This window comes from Thamnophis elegans, chromosome 5 (genome assembly GCF_009769535.1).
Source record: "Thamnophis elegans isolate rThaEle1 chromosome 5, rThaEle1.pri, whole genome shotgun sequence".
NCBI lineage: Eukaryota > Metazoa > Chordata > Lepidosauria > Squamata > Colubridae > Thamnophis > Thamnophis elegans.
The window spans coordinates 33,932,273-33,944,485 of record NC_045545.1 but is presented as its reverse complement, the minus strand read 5'-3'; the positions used below and the strand labels follow the sequence as shown (position 1 = coordinate 33,944,485).

General features: G+C 39.5%; 1 protein-coding gene across 3 annotated transcripts in view; it reads left to right on the top strand.

The window, feature by feature from the left end:
- The window catches only part of ZFYVE9 (zinc finger FYVE-type containing 9), a 94,985-nt gene that overhangs the window by 31,594 nt on the left and 51,178 nt on the right, over positions 1 to 12,213 (top strand). For all 3 annotated transcript variants that reach the window (XM_032218694.1, XM_032218693.1, XM_032218695.1), the window contains exons 3-5: positions 4,504 to 4,607; positions 5,385 to 7,432; positions 8,607 to 8,706. In XM_032218694.1, the coding sequence (XP_032074585.1) occupies positions 4,538 to 4,607; positions 5,385 to 7,432; positions 8,607 to 8,706 (2,218 nt within the window). In that variant the 5' untranslated portion in view covers positions 4,504 to 4,537. The remainder of the gene's footprint in view (positions 1 to 4,503; positions 4,608 to 5,384; positions 7,433 to 8,606; positions 8,707 to 12,213) is intronic.

Below are 12,213 nucleotides of genomic sequence, written 5' to 3'. Positions count from 1 at the left end.
ACCGCTTTGACTTTAGCAAGGTCCATTTCTATTCCCTTGTGGGAGATGCGATAACCTAGGTAATCTACTTTCTCTTGATGAAATTCGCACTTGGACAACTTATCATAAAGTTCCGCTGCACAAAGTTTTTTGAGTACTGTGCGAACCAGTTTCACGTTCTCATCACATGTTTCCGTGTAAATAAGGATATCATCTAGATAGACCATTTGTAAAGATGGTCATGTAGGACCTCGTTAACTAATTGCATGAAAACAGCTGGCGCCCCCTGTAGGCCAAACGGCATAACACGAAACTGGAAACAGCCAAGAGGGCAATTGAATGCAGTTTTCCATTCATCTCCTTCCTTAATTTTGACCTGATAGTAAGTCTCCCGCAGATCCAACTTTGTGAAGTTTTTTCCCTTCCCCAGCTGGGCCAACATGTCCTTCATTAGTGGCAAAGGGTAGAGATTTTGGGCGCAAATGCTGTTAAGATTTTTAAAATTAACACAGAGATGGAAGGAGCCATCTTTCTTTTCCCTGAATAAGACTGGAGCTGCCACTCGAGGCCTAGCTGGCTCAATGAAACCCCTTTTTAATTTTTTGTCAATGAATTTTCTCAATTCGTCCATTTCTCTAGGGGTCATCGAGTAAATTTGGGGTTTAGGGAGTTTTACCCCAGGCAGAATATCAATGGAGCAATCGGTGGGTCTGTGAGAGGGCAACTTATCAGAATATTTCTCACTGAATACATCTCTCAGGTCCCAGTATTCTTTTGGGATCTTTTCCTCCCCTTCAATTGTCTCCTGCCCCCTGGCTGCTAGGTTGGGTTTCTGGAACCCTCTCCTGCCCTTCCGGGGGTGTGGCAGAACGAATGCGCAACCAACCATTCCTCCAATTTATGTGTGGATTCCATTTACGGAGCCAGGGTAGTCCCAAAATAAGGGGCCGATCCATCCCTGGGGCAACAATGAAACTTATCATTTCCTGGTGGCTTCCCATCCACATTTCAACAGGCTCAGTAATAAAATGGGCAGGGCTTCCCCCCACAATAGATCCATCTAATTGGAAAATGCAATTGGGATTTTCAGAGTTTAGCCTTAATCCCATTTTTTCAACTATCTCGGGGTTTATGATGCAACGCGAGCATCCAAAGTCTAACAGAGCAAGAATTTTCTCTTGTGTGCCAGAAGAGGGCACTCTAAGTTCAACTGGGACAGTCATGGGACCCAAGCGGGAACTTACCCAGCGTTCAGTCTCGTCAGAATCACTGTCGTCAAATGAGCTGGGACTTTCGTTTTCTCCCTCTGCCGGGTGGAAGCGGCGGGAAGGCTCCTCCCCTGCCAAAGCTGGTTCCTTCCTTCTGCTAGGAAGTTTCTCCATCTTTTTCTCCTTGGGAAGGGGTGGTGTGGTGTGGCTGAGCTTGACTCTGCAGTTTACAACACGATGCCCCTCCTTTCCACAGCGGAAGCACACGGGAGGTTTAGATTTTCCTGTGAATCCTCCCCTTCCCCCCTTGTTGCATCTTTGGGGGGGGGGGTTGGTGGGAGGTGAAGAATCCTCAGTTTCTCCTTCTCCCTTGTAATGAAGCCTGTCCAAATCAATTTCAACATCTGCTGCTGCCTCGTACCAAGGTTCTAAACGGCGGGGGAGTCTCCTGTTTACACAGTGCTGGTAAACTTTGTTCAAGCCATTCGCGAAACGATTTAATAAGGCCTCTTCAGACCATCCTCTCATATAAGCTGACAATTCCTGGAATTCCTGTACATACTCAGGCACAGTCCTTTTGCCCTGTCTAAGGGTCGTAAATTTAATTCTAGCCCGGGGCTCGGTGAGACGGTCATCAAAGCGTTTTCTCAGGGCTGCCATAAACCCGTTAAAGTTTCTTAGGAGAGGGGAATCACTATTATGTAATCCAACCATCCATTCAGCTGCCTTCTTCTCCAGAGCCATTAATACTATTCTTACTTTAGCTTCATCTGAATTCAGTCAGGTCCATATATTTGCATATAATTCCAAACCTGAATTAAAAACAACCCCAGTTCTCTGGGCTCTCCAGCATACTTTACACTTAAGGGTGGAACCTTAGCCATTCGGCGTCGCCTCCCCCCCCCCCCCCCCGCTCTTGGAATGTCTCTAGCTGCAGAGAGTGAGGTCGGTGCTGGATCTTCTTGTGCACATTCCCCTTCGGCCCCCCCAGCCCCTCTCAAACTATGCAACGGGTACCTTTTCTCTAGTTCCTCCTCAGGTCCTCTTTCCACACCACTCTCTCGAGCCCGGCGTTTTTCCCACGCTCCTTCGAAAAGTTTCATGGCTTGGGACATCATGAAGTCTTCCTCTTCAGGTCCACGCCAGTCAGCTGCTGGTTTTCTGGGCCTCCTCATTGTGACTCCAGTTATCGGATCTTCAGGTTCCTCTTTCTGTCCCACTCCCCAAGTTCACCTGGGTCGAACAGTAGGTTCCTCCACTTGCAGGTCAGCCAACATTTCCATTAATGATGGTGTTGCAGCTGCTGCCATATCCTCCTCTTGGTCACTGCCATGGAAGGACATTTTTTTTCTGTTGAGTGCACCCCCCTCGGAAGGTATTCGCTCTGGGCTGGGTGCGAGGTGAGACTCAGCTTAATGTCAGGTGCCTCTTCATTTAATAATCAAGAAAGAAACCACTCAACTCCATGTTTCAGAATTAAGTGTACTTTTACTGATTACAAACAATGAGAAGCAAAGCAAAGCTGAGTCTGAGTAAAAAGGCACGAAAGCAATAGATATCATGTATGATTCAATCCCCTCCCATTGGTACCCCAGTTCATAGTCCAATCATAATTCACCCAACTGTCAGGTGGGGAATGTCTTCAAAAATCATCATCAGGTTGGAATGCTGGACAGTTGGCCTCGGCGGGAAACTCCCTTCTTCCACATGCGCAGAGAGATGGTCAGAATAACTCTTAATAACAATCCTCCAGTACAGACTAATTCCCCTCCCAAATACCATGTCCTCCCACCCCGTTTCAATGGCAGCCGAAAGCAGCAGTAAGGCAGAGGCTGACAATGTGTGTGTGTGTGTGTGTGTGTGTGTATGTATGTATGTATGTATGTATGTATGTATGTATGTATTTTAGTGTCACAACCCCTGGTATGCCCAGATGTGGGAGGAAGCTAACTGCTTCCATTCTCTGCCTATCGGCTCGTCACAAGAGACCATCACGACAGAAACCCAATATTTTTACTGTTGCCTTTGTTACATTTGTGTTATATTTGTGCTGATAAATAAATAAAGGGAGACTAGTATAGATCTATTTCAAGCTATTTAGCTCTCATCAGCTAGCCATACCCTTATTGGGATTCGAACCTGTGCTGTGTTAATCTCCCTTTATTTATCAGCACAAATATATATATATATGTATATGTATGTATGTATGTATGTATGTATGTATGTGTATGTATATGTATATGTATATGTATATGTATATGTATATGTATATGTATATGTATATGTGTATCATTGTGATGTAAACTGTTGCACAAACTGCTGAAACATTAACATTCCCATTAGAAATGAATTGGAAAGATAACAAACTGAAAATGTATTTATTCTTGCTTTACTTAGCAGGTCTGAAAAAATGCTGGGAAATATTTGATCTTGTATATTATTCATAGGTGATGGTGTGCTGCCAGTCATTTTATAGTCAGTAAAGTGAAATAAAAGCATAGTTAGATGCATTTTTCAAAATTGACCACTTCAATGTTATTTTCTCTGAAAGCATTTTTCATTAAGGTTTGCACTGAAGATAGCAATAGCACTTAGACATATATCACTTCACAGTACTTTACAGCCTTCTCTAAGTGGTTTACAGAATCAGCATATTGTCCCCAACAATCTGGGTCCTCATTTTGCGGACCATGGAAGGCTGAGTCAACCTTGAGCCAGTGAGAATCAAACCGCCAAACTGCTGGCAGCTGGCAGTCAGCAGAAGTAGCCTGCAGTACTGCGTTCTAACCACTGCACCAGCTCTAAACTAAACTAAACTAATTGAATTTTAGGAAACAAATTTATATCATATATTCAACTAGTATTAGAAAATAGAGAAATCCTGAAAATTTCAGGAAACATATTGGATATTTAGGATAGTTGGGGACCAAATTTCCAAGTGGTACCATTGTGTCTTTTTTTTTTGTTGGTCATCTGATTAATTTATTTATCCATGGCTATTTTCTCTATCTTCCACTCACATTCCTTTATATATACGTTTATCTATTATGTCAGAAAGCAATATATCCTCAAATAACCTTTCATATTCTCTGTCATACCTTTTCTTTCCCATAAATGTACATACTCCCATCTTTTCCTTCCCACTATTTTTTTTACTATTCCTGTGGTTATTATGAACAATAGTAGAATTTCATCATGAGATGTTTTTGAACTGTTGGAAAAATGCCTTGATATTTTAAGGAAATGTATTTGGATCTTGGTAATCTGCAAATACCGTCCTAAATTTTCATAACTGTCTAAACTGTCTACTTCACAGGTTCAAACAAGATTCTGGATGACGTTCCTGCCAAATGGAGAACTATTTTCAGACAGAGGCTTATAACCTTGATAAGGTTTTAGATGAATTTGAACAAAATGAAGGTGAACAACTTTTGTAGGACTGGAGACATAAACTGAATTTAGGTCTAATGTTTGCCTGTATTTACTATCTATTGTAGTCCTCTGACCATTTGCTGGAGAGAATAAAAAAGAAAACAGCATTGGGTAACAACATTTTATTACGAAGAAACATTTAATGGTTTTAAAAAAATTATCTCGTATGAATTGTATTCCCATGTTCACTGAACAAGAAAAGTTGAAAATTATATAAATCTGTATCTTGCTGATAACTAGGACAGATAAAATATTAATTGGTTATAGCTCAAAGATAATGGATATACTTCCTGCTTTAAAGAACTATCTTTCTAATCATTACCTCTTGTTATTCAAGTTCACAATTATACTTAAGTATTAAGTATACATTTAAGTGTACCTAATACAGAAAGATGTCCTACTACTAGCATTTATGATCATAGATTGGTAATTCCACTACCTCATGATAAATTAAGACGGGTTGAATCTTTTGTAAGTTTGCATATTAGGTCTCGTATCTGTGACCGCCCTTCTTTTTCCTCCTTGTGGCAATCCCTTTGAATTATATAACTGTAGATAATATTGTAGAAATTATTTTGTATGGGGAAGCTATGATGTCAAGGGTTTGGAAACCTCCATGGTCCCTTCCAACTCTTGTTATTGTGGTAACAGTATTTTTATTTCAATTTTCTAGTTCTATTTATTTCTGTTCTATTTTGTAAATTTTAGTGTCTGCATTCAATTTAACGCAAATTGATTTCAATCAATGTTTTATTTCTTTGTTAGCTGAAGCTATTTCACCTACATTGTTGGAAGCAAAGTGGAGTCAGATCCTAGATCCTCCTCCTCATCGGCTGACTTTAAACCCAGCTCTAGCCAATGTAAATGAATCAACCCTTTCTAAGTGTCCAGAGAAATTGAAATCCTTTTCCCTGTCACATATTGCCACCACATCTATAGGAGGAGGGGATTACTGTTTTAATGGCCAAAATCCTAATATGAGCCAAGAAAACACAACCATGTGGATTGATGACCAGGCAACAACAGATGATCAATTGGTTATGAGAAATAGCAATCAAAATATTCAGTGTCACTCTGCTGATGATGAAGGAAAAAAATGTGGCAGCATAGACTGTTTACCTGAAGAAAAAAATGTTCTAGTTGTAGCAGTCATGCATAACTGTGACAAAAAAGCATTACAAAATGATTTGCTGGGTTGTAAAAGTTATAGCAGCCCCCCTTCAATGGAAACTGTTAGCTTTACACTGGATAACGAAGTCCAACAAACCAATCATCTTCATATTACTGTAAATGGGTCTGTTGAAAAAGATACAGATACTGAAAAAGAACCAGTACTAGCAACGAGCCTGAATGCAAGTGAAGATTCTATTAACCATGATATTGCCGCTGCTTCAAATTGCTCATCCAGTGACACTTCTTTGTTAAAGGAGAATAATGATAATGCAAATAAAGATAATCACTTCTCACAAACTACTGCATCGGGGATTATAATTCCCTTTCAGAGGCCATCTGACCCAAGCATTAAAGTACAAGAACAAAATGCATCAGTTGAAGATTTAATAGTTGCTCAGAAAACAGAACTGGAAATCAAAAGTTCTTCACTTTATACACACGATGATAGTTTTTCCTTTAAGACTTCCGTAACAGAGCAGATAGCCTCAAAAGTTCAGTCAGGGATAGCTGAGTTGTCTACAACATGTAAGTTGAATGTACTAGGAAGTGGCAATGATTGTGAACCTTCTGGTGGATATTTGATCTCTCAAGATGTTTCTACTATTGAAAATGAAGCTGGCAAATATGATAAAAAACTATCCAGCACGGCCGCTCATTCATCAGACTGTCAAGAGGTGACAAATGAAGAACTGACTCCACAAAATGAGATGGGAGAAAAAATAAACACAGAAAATGAAGCACAGCAGCAAATATGTAGTATCAGTGCAGGTAACAGTGATGGCATGTTAGAAATAGATACTGATTTAAAAGAGTCCTCTATAAATGAGCTTGAAAATTCAAGTCCAACTGATGTCACGGGGACATCATTGTCAAGTGGGCTGCCCAATTATTGTGATTCCTATGGAATACAGAACTCAGTTATTGCTCATATTCCAAAGATTTTGCCCTCCAAGGAAGACTCTGTAACGGAGGAAAAAGAAATAGAAGAGAGCAAATCAGAATGCTATAGTAATGTTTATGAACAAAGAGGAAATGAAGCCACAGAAAGAAGAAGACTCACTTCGAACTGCTCTGGTGACCAAATGAGGAAAAAATGTTTGCATAATCTCTGCAGTCAGATTCCCTCTGAATCAACTGAAGCATCAGTAAAATCAGCTCATTTACAATCTCTCAGTGTTCCTTTTGGTGGTGCCCGACCAAAACAGCCTACAAATCTTACACTACAGATTCCAAAGCCATTATTGGATCATTTACAAAATGACTTGGTCCCTCCAAACTGTGGTGGGAATAGTAAAAATAAAAACGATATAAGTGAAAAAATAAAAACAAGTGAAAATGTAGCAACAAATATATATGCCGATGAAACAGTACAGAATACTCTGGTCACAGATGCCAGTGGCGAGCATGCAGATGACTATGATTCTGTGATTTCCAATAGTTTGTGCCTTGCAACAGCCTCAGATAGCCCTGACAATGATCTTGGAGCCGGCCAGTCAGGTGTTCATACAAGAAAGCCATTTACTACTTTGGGTGAAGTCGCTCCAGTTTGGGTCCCAGATTCTCAAGCACCAAACTGTATGAAATGTGAGGCCAGATTTACATTCACTAAAAGAAGGCACCATTGTAGAGCTTGTGGAAAGGTAGGCTTATGTTTAATTGGAAAATTTTATACATAATGGGAGGCCTAGAGTTATAATAGCCAATTCTAGGATTCATGTTTTCTGAATGTTTTTGATGTTATTTTCAACAATACATTGTATTCAAATTGCTGAAAGAAAACTAGTGACTAATACAGGTAATTACTTTTTTAAAAAAATGCACAATTGTTTTAATATGATATTTATTTGCTTTAGTATACTATAGGTAGTCCTCTAGTTATGACCATTCAGTGACTATTCGAAGTTGCAAAAGCACTGAATGAACAGGATGTATGACCGTTCCTCGAAGTTGCAGCCATTGCATTTTTCCTGCGGTCATGTGATTACAGTAAGGGCACTTGGCAACCAGTTCACAGTTATGATAGTTGCAGCACCCTATGCTGCAATCATTTGTTTGCCATTTGTTACTTTCTCTGCTGATTTTCCACAAGCAAAGTTAATAGGAAAGCTGACAGGGGGTCACAAGTCATGCCTGCTGGTCCCACCGCCTTTTCACTCACCCGTGCATCCACCCACCTGTCTGTGCTCCTAAGCAGCTAAGCATGCCTCTGTAGCACCTGCCCATGGTGCTTACTGATGGTACTTAACCACCTGTTCCATTACTATTGCCTGTTGGCCTACTTGCCTGGGACTTCCATTTCTTTCCACATTGTGATAAAGTGAGGCCCTCACCTAACAATTTGTATGATCCTGGTATAATGGCAGCAAGCGAGACTGAATTGGCAGTTATGACAAAATTATTTTTTCAAATTTATTTCAGGCCAACAATATATGATGATAATCAGTTTTAAAAATATTTTCTCAAAGAATACAATTGAATGAAAAGCTTTGTTTAAGACAGCCGTTTCAAGAGCAAGTCCATTCTCTGTTATAAAAGCTTTTGGAGTAGTTTTGGCCAATCACTATTTTTTAATCTGATTCGAGTTGTTGCTGTGGGGGAAAATTTTGTTAGAAAATTGTTCAGTCTAAAACATGTATAATGTATAATATATATAACGTATAATGTAATATATAATGACTTTTACATCAAGCAATTTTGTTTTATTCTATAGAAGAAAAAACTAGAATATGCTTGTGTTGGAACTACACATAAAGCATTCTGTCCAAATGATTTTAGTTATATGTAATGAACATTTTTTTTCTTATTTTACTTAAGGTTTTCTGTGCAGCGTGCTGTAGTCTGAAATGCAAATTGCTATATATGGATAGAAAGGAAGCCAGAGTATGTGTAATTTGCCATTCGGTACTTATGAATGGTAAGTAATATACTTGAAACAATACTCAAATTTCATTAGTCTGTGGTGAGGGCTGTTACACCACGCAGTCCAGTGTAATTTATTTTCATATTGAACATAATTTTAATGAGAAAGCTATTTTCAGAATGATACCAGTAATAATTCTAATGTCTAGTATGCACTATGGAATTACCACAAGTACTTAACAATGTCTGAAACTGATATGTAGCATAAAGGATGAAAATAAAGATAGTGGCTAGTGTGTAGTTTGTTGCCATGAAAAGATTTTTGTCAAAATAGATGAAAATAGTGGTATATAAGGACATATTTCTTCTGCTTTGTAGAAGTTGGATATGTCAGGAGAAACAAAGGTAAATTGAAAGCTTGTGAATGGCATAGTTAAGAAGTATGTATGGTAAAACAAGAAAACGTGATCAAAACTGAATGGGTATTCGATAAGTTTCGATTGAATGATCACACAGTGATGAATGAAGATCACATCACACAACCACACAAGAAAAAGCAAACATGAATGAATTGAGAAGAGAAAAGACTGAGAAAGGTGTAGTTGCTTGAAGTTAGTCAGAAAGAAAGAGATGGGAAGTTTAAAGAACAAAATGCTGTACAGAAAATATATAGACATAGTAGACGCCAAGATATTTTGCATAGATGGAAAGGAATGGAGAGATATATTAAATGGTTGTGGTGTAAGCTAGATATAGCTTTATTTGGTTTGCTTTTTTCTCCCACCTTTAACTTCTTTTGCTCATTGCTTCTCATTTATTTTCTGCACTTTCCATAATGGTGCTTACCTAGAAAAGGAATAGTGCAATGGGTATGTATTTTCTATAGCACTTGTCATATATGTTGGCCTACAGTAAAATGGATTGGATCCACATATTTACAAATCCAGTTGTCAGTTGTAGAAACTGACTTTGACTTGCTAAATGAAAGAACTTCCACATTTGTCAAGAATGAAATCACAAAGTACACATTCTGAAGGCCAGGTACCACTATTTTGACACTCTGAACATAGCTGAAGTTTCTGGATCTCCTCAAATATAGTTTTATAAGTTTAAAAAGATAAACATTTAAATGTGCATAGCATAAGCATATTAATTCATTTCACATACCCAAAGTGGGTGGAACAATAAATAGATTTAATAATAAATAACTGTGTTAACTACATTTGACATTAATTTAATAAATTAAAATAAAATGACACGATGTCAGCCTCTGCTTCGCTGCTGCTTTTCGGCTGCCATTGAAATGGGGAGGGGGGGCATGGTATTTGGGAAGGGAATCATTCTGTACTGGAGGACTGTTTAATTAGGGAGTTATTCTCACCATCTCTCTGTGCATGGGGAAGGGAGTTTCCCGCCAAGGCCAACTGTCCAGCATTCCATCCTGATGATGATTTTCGAAGATGTCTCCCACCTGACAGTTGGGTGAAATATGATTGGACTATGGACTGGGGTACCAAGGGGAGGGGATTGAATCTTGTATTGATATCTGTTGTGACTCAGCAGAAGTCTCCTGTGAGTCTTTTCGGGATGCAAGATTAACAATGCAACTGTTAGTGGCGTCTTCTGGGGATAAAAGGACGGATGGTGCCATGCCCTGGTTGCAGGAGTCAACGTTCGTTCAACGTTCATTGATCATTGGTCGTGGTTTGTTTGTGAGAGACACTTGGAGAAGTGATTTGCTTTCTGTAACCCTGATTCAAGGAGACACTTGGAGAAGTGCATTGCTTTGTAAGAGTTTTGTTTTGCATTCTGTTATCTTGTCAGAGACTTTATTTATGTTTATTTTTGGGCTCGCAGCCAGTCAGAGCTGAGGACTGATAAAGTTCTTTCCTTTTAAGTTTGTCTGCCTGTCGTCTGTTAATGAGCGAAGAAGGGGGGATAGAATAGATATCTATTGCTTTCGCGCCTTTTTATTCAGATTCAGCTTTGCTTTGCTTCTTTTTGTTTGTAGCCAGTAAAAGTACACTTAATTCTGAAATATGGAGTTGAGTGGTTTCTTCCTTGGTTATTAAATGAAGGGGCAGTGACATTAAGCTGAATCTCACCTCGCATCCATCCCGGAGTGAAAACCTTCCGAGGGGGGTGCAACCAAAGAAAGAAAAAAAATGTCCCTCCATGACAGTGATCAAGAGGAGGATATGGGAGCAGCTGCAGCTCCTACATTAACGGAATTATTGGCTGACCTGCAAGTGTAAGAACCGACTGTTCGACCCAGGTGGACTTGGGGAGTGGGACAGAAAGAGAAAACTGAAGAACCGTTAACTGGAATTACTGATTGGATTACTGCAATGTGCTGTATGTGGGGCTACCTTAGGAGATCATCTGGAAGTTAGCTACAGCTGACATTAAATGAGGCAGCCAAGCTCCTACAAACACTGTTGAATTACATCTATATATTACACCCATAATATTGTTATGTTTATTGCCAATAGGTTGTAAATTCTGTTCAAAAGGTTAGTTGTTTCCTATCAGTATTAGCATGGTATCTATGCTCATCTATAGAATGCCTTCTGAAATTTGAGGGACCTGAAATAGAGATGAAATAGCATACCCTCTCTGTAGTAGCCTCCAGTCTATTATTCTCTTTGTATACTTAATAACTCTGTGTGTACTTAATGCAATTTTTAGTGTTGTCCCACCTCAGGTTCTGCTCCTCTGCTCTATCAGTTTCTGGATTTCTGGCTTCTTTGTATAAATATTGAAAAGTAATCTTGTAACAATCTTTACTACATAAGGACAATTTTAATCATAATTCAGCAAACATTGTTTGAAAAATCTAGCAAAATTGATGTTAAAAATCTCTTATTAGTAGTCTTGGCTCTGTGATCCTAGTTTCATGGTGCTAATGATTCCATAATGGTAATCTGAAATACTTAACTCCTTTAACTTAAACACTTTGAGACTTCCGCTGGGAGGGGCTTGCTGATGGGAGCTGATCCTTATAGCTCCCGAATCCCTGGTCGCGTTATCTGTTGGATGGCCGATCCATCAGCCATCTGACTGTTTACCTTTTTCTGCCGGGCAAAGTGCCAACCGATCCTCACAGTTTGTTTCTGGGAGGGGGGGGGAGGCCAGCCGAGTGGCAGAATTGTCTCCGTGCCAGGAATTCCAGCTGCGATTTGCAGTGCGAAGCAAACTCTCTCTTCCTCAGAACAAAATTTGATTTATTGAGTCCAAGGCGAGCGGAACCGGTATACGGGAACTTTTAATTGTTTGTATTAAATCTTAGCTTCATTTTTACAAGAACTCCTTCCGATAACTTACCTACTAAAGAGACACTTAAAATGGCGCCGAGCTGCTTCGTAACACTGCTCATGTTTTGAATTGCTATGGAGTTTAAAACTTCAAAGGAAATGAGTGATTTAATACTACATTAACAGCTGTATAATTGGCCAGCAATTATTTATTAATTGGTTGAAGAAGAAACTTGGAATGCCTTCTAAGCAAAACCCTACTCAAAAGATCCCCCCCCGGCCCCCAAAGGTCCTGGCAGCTCGCCCGC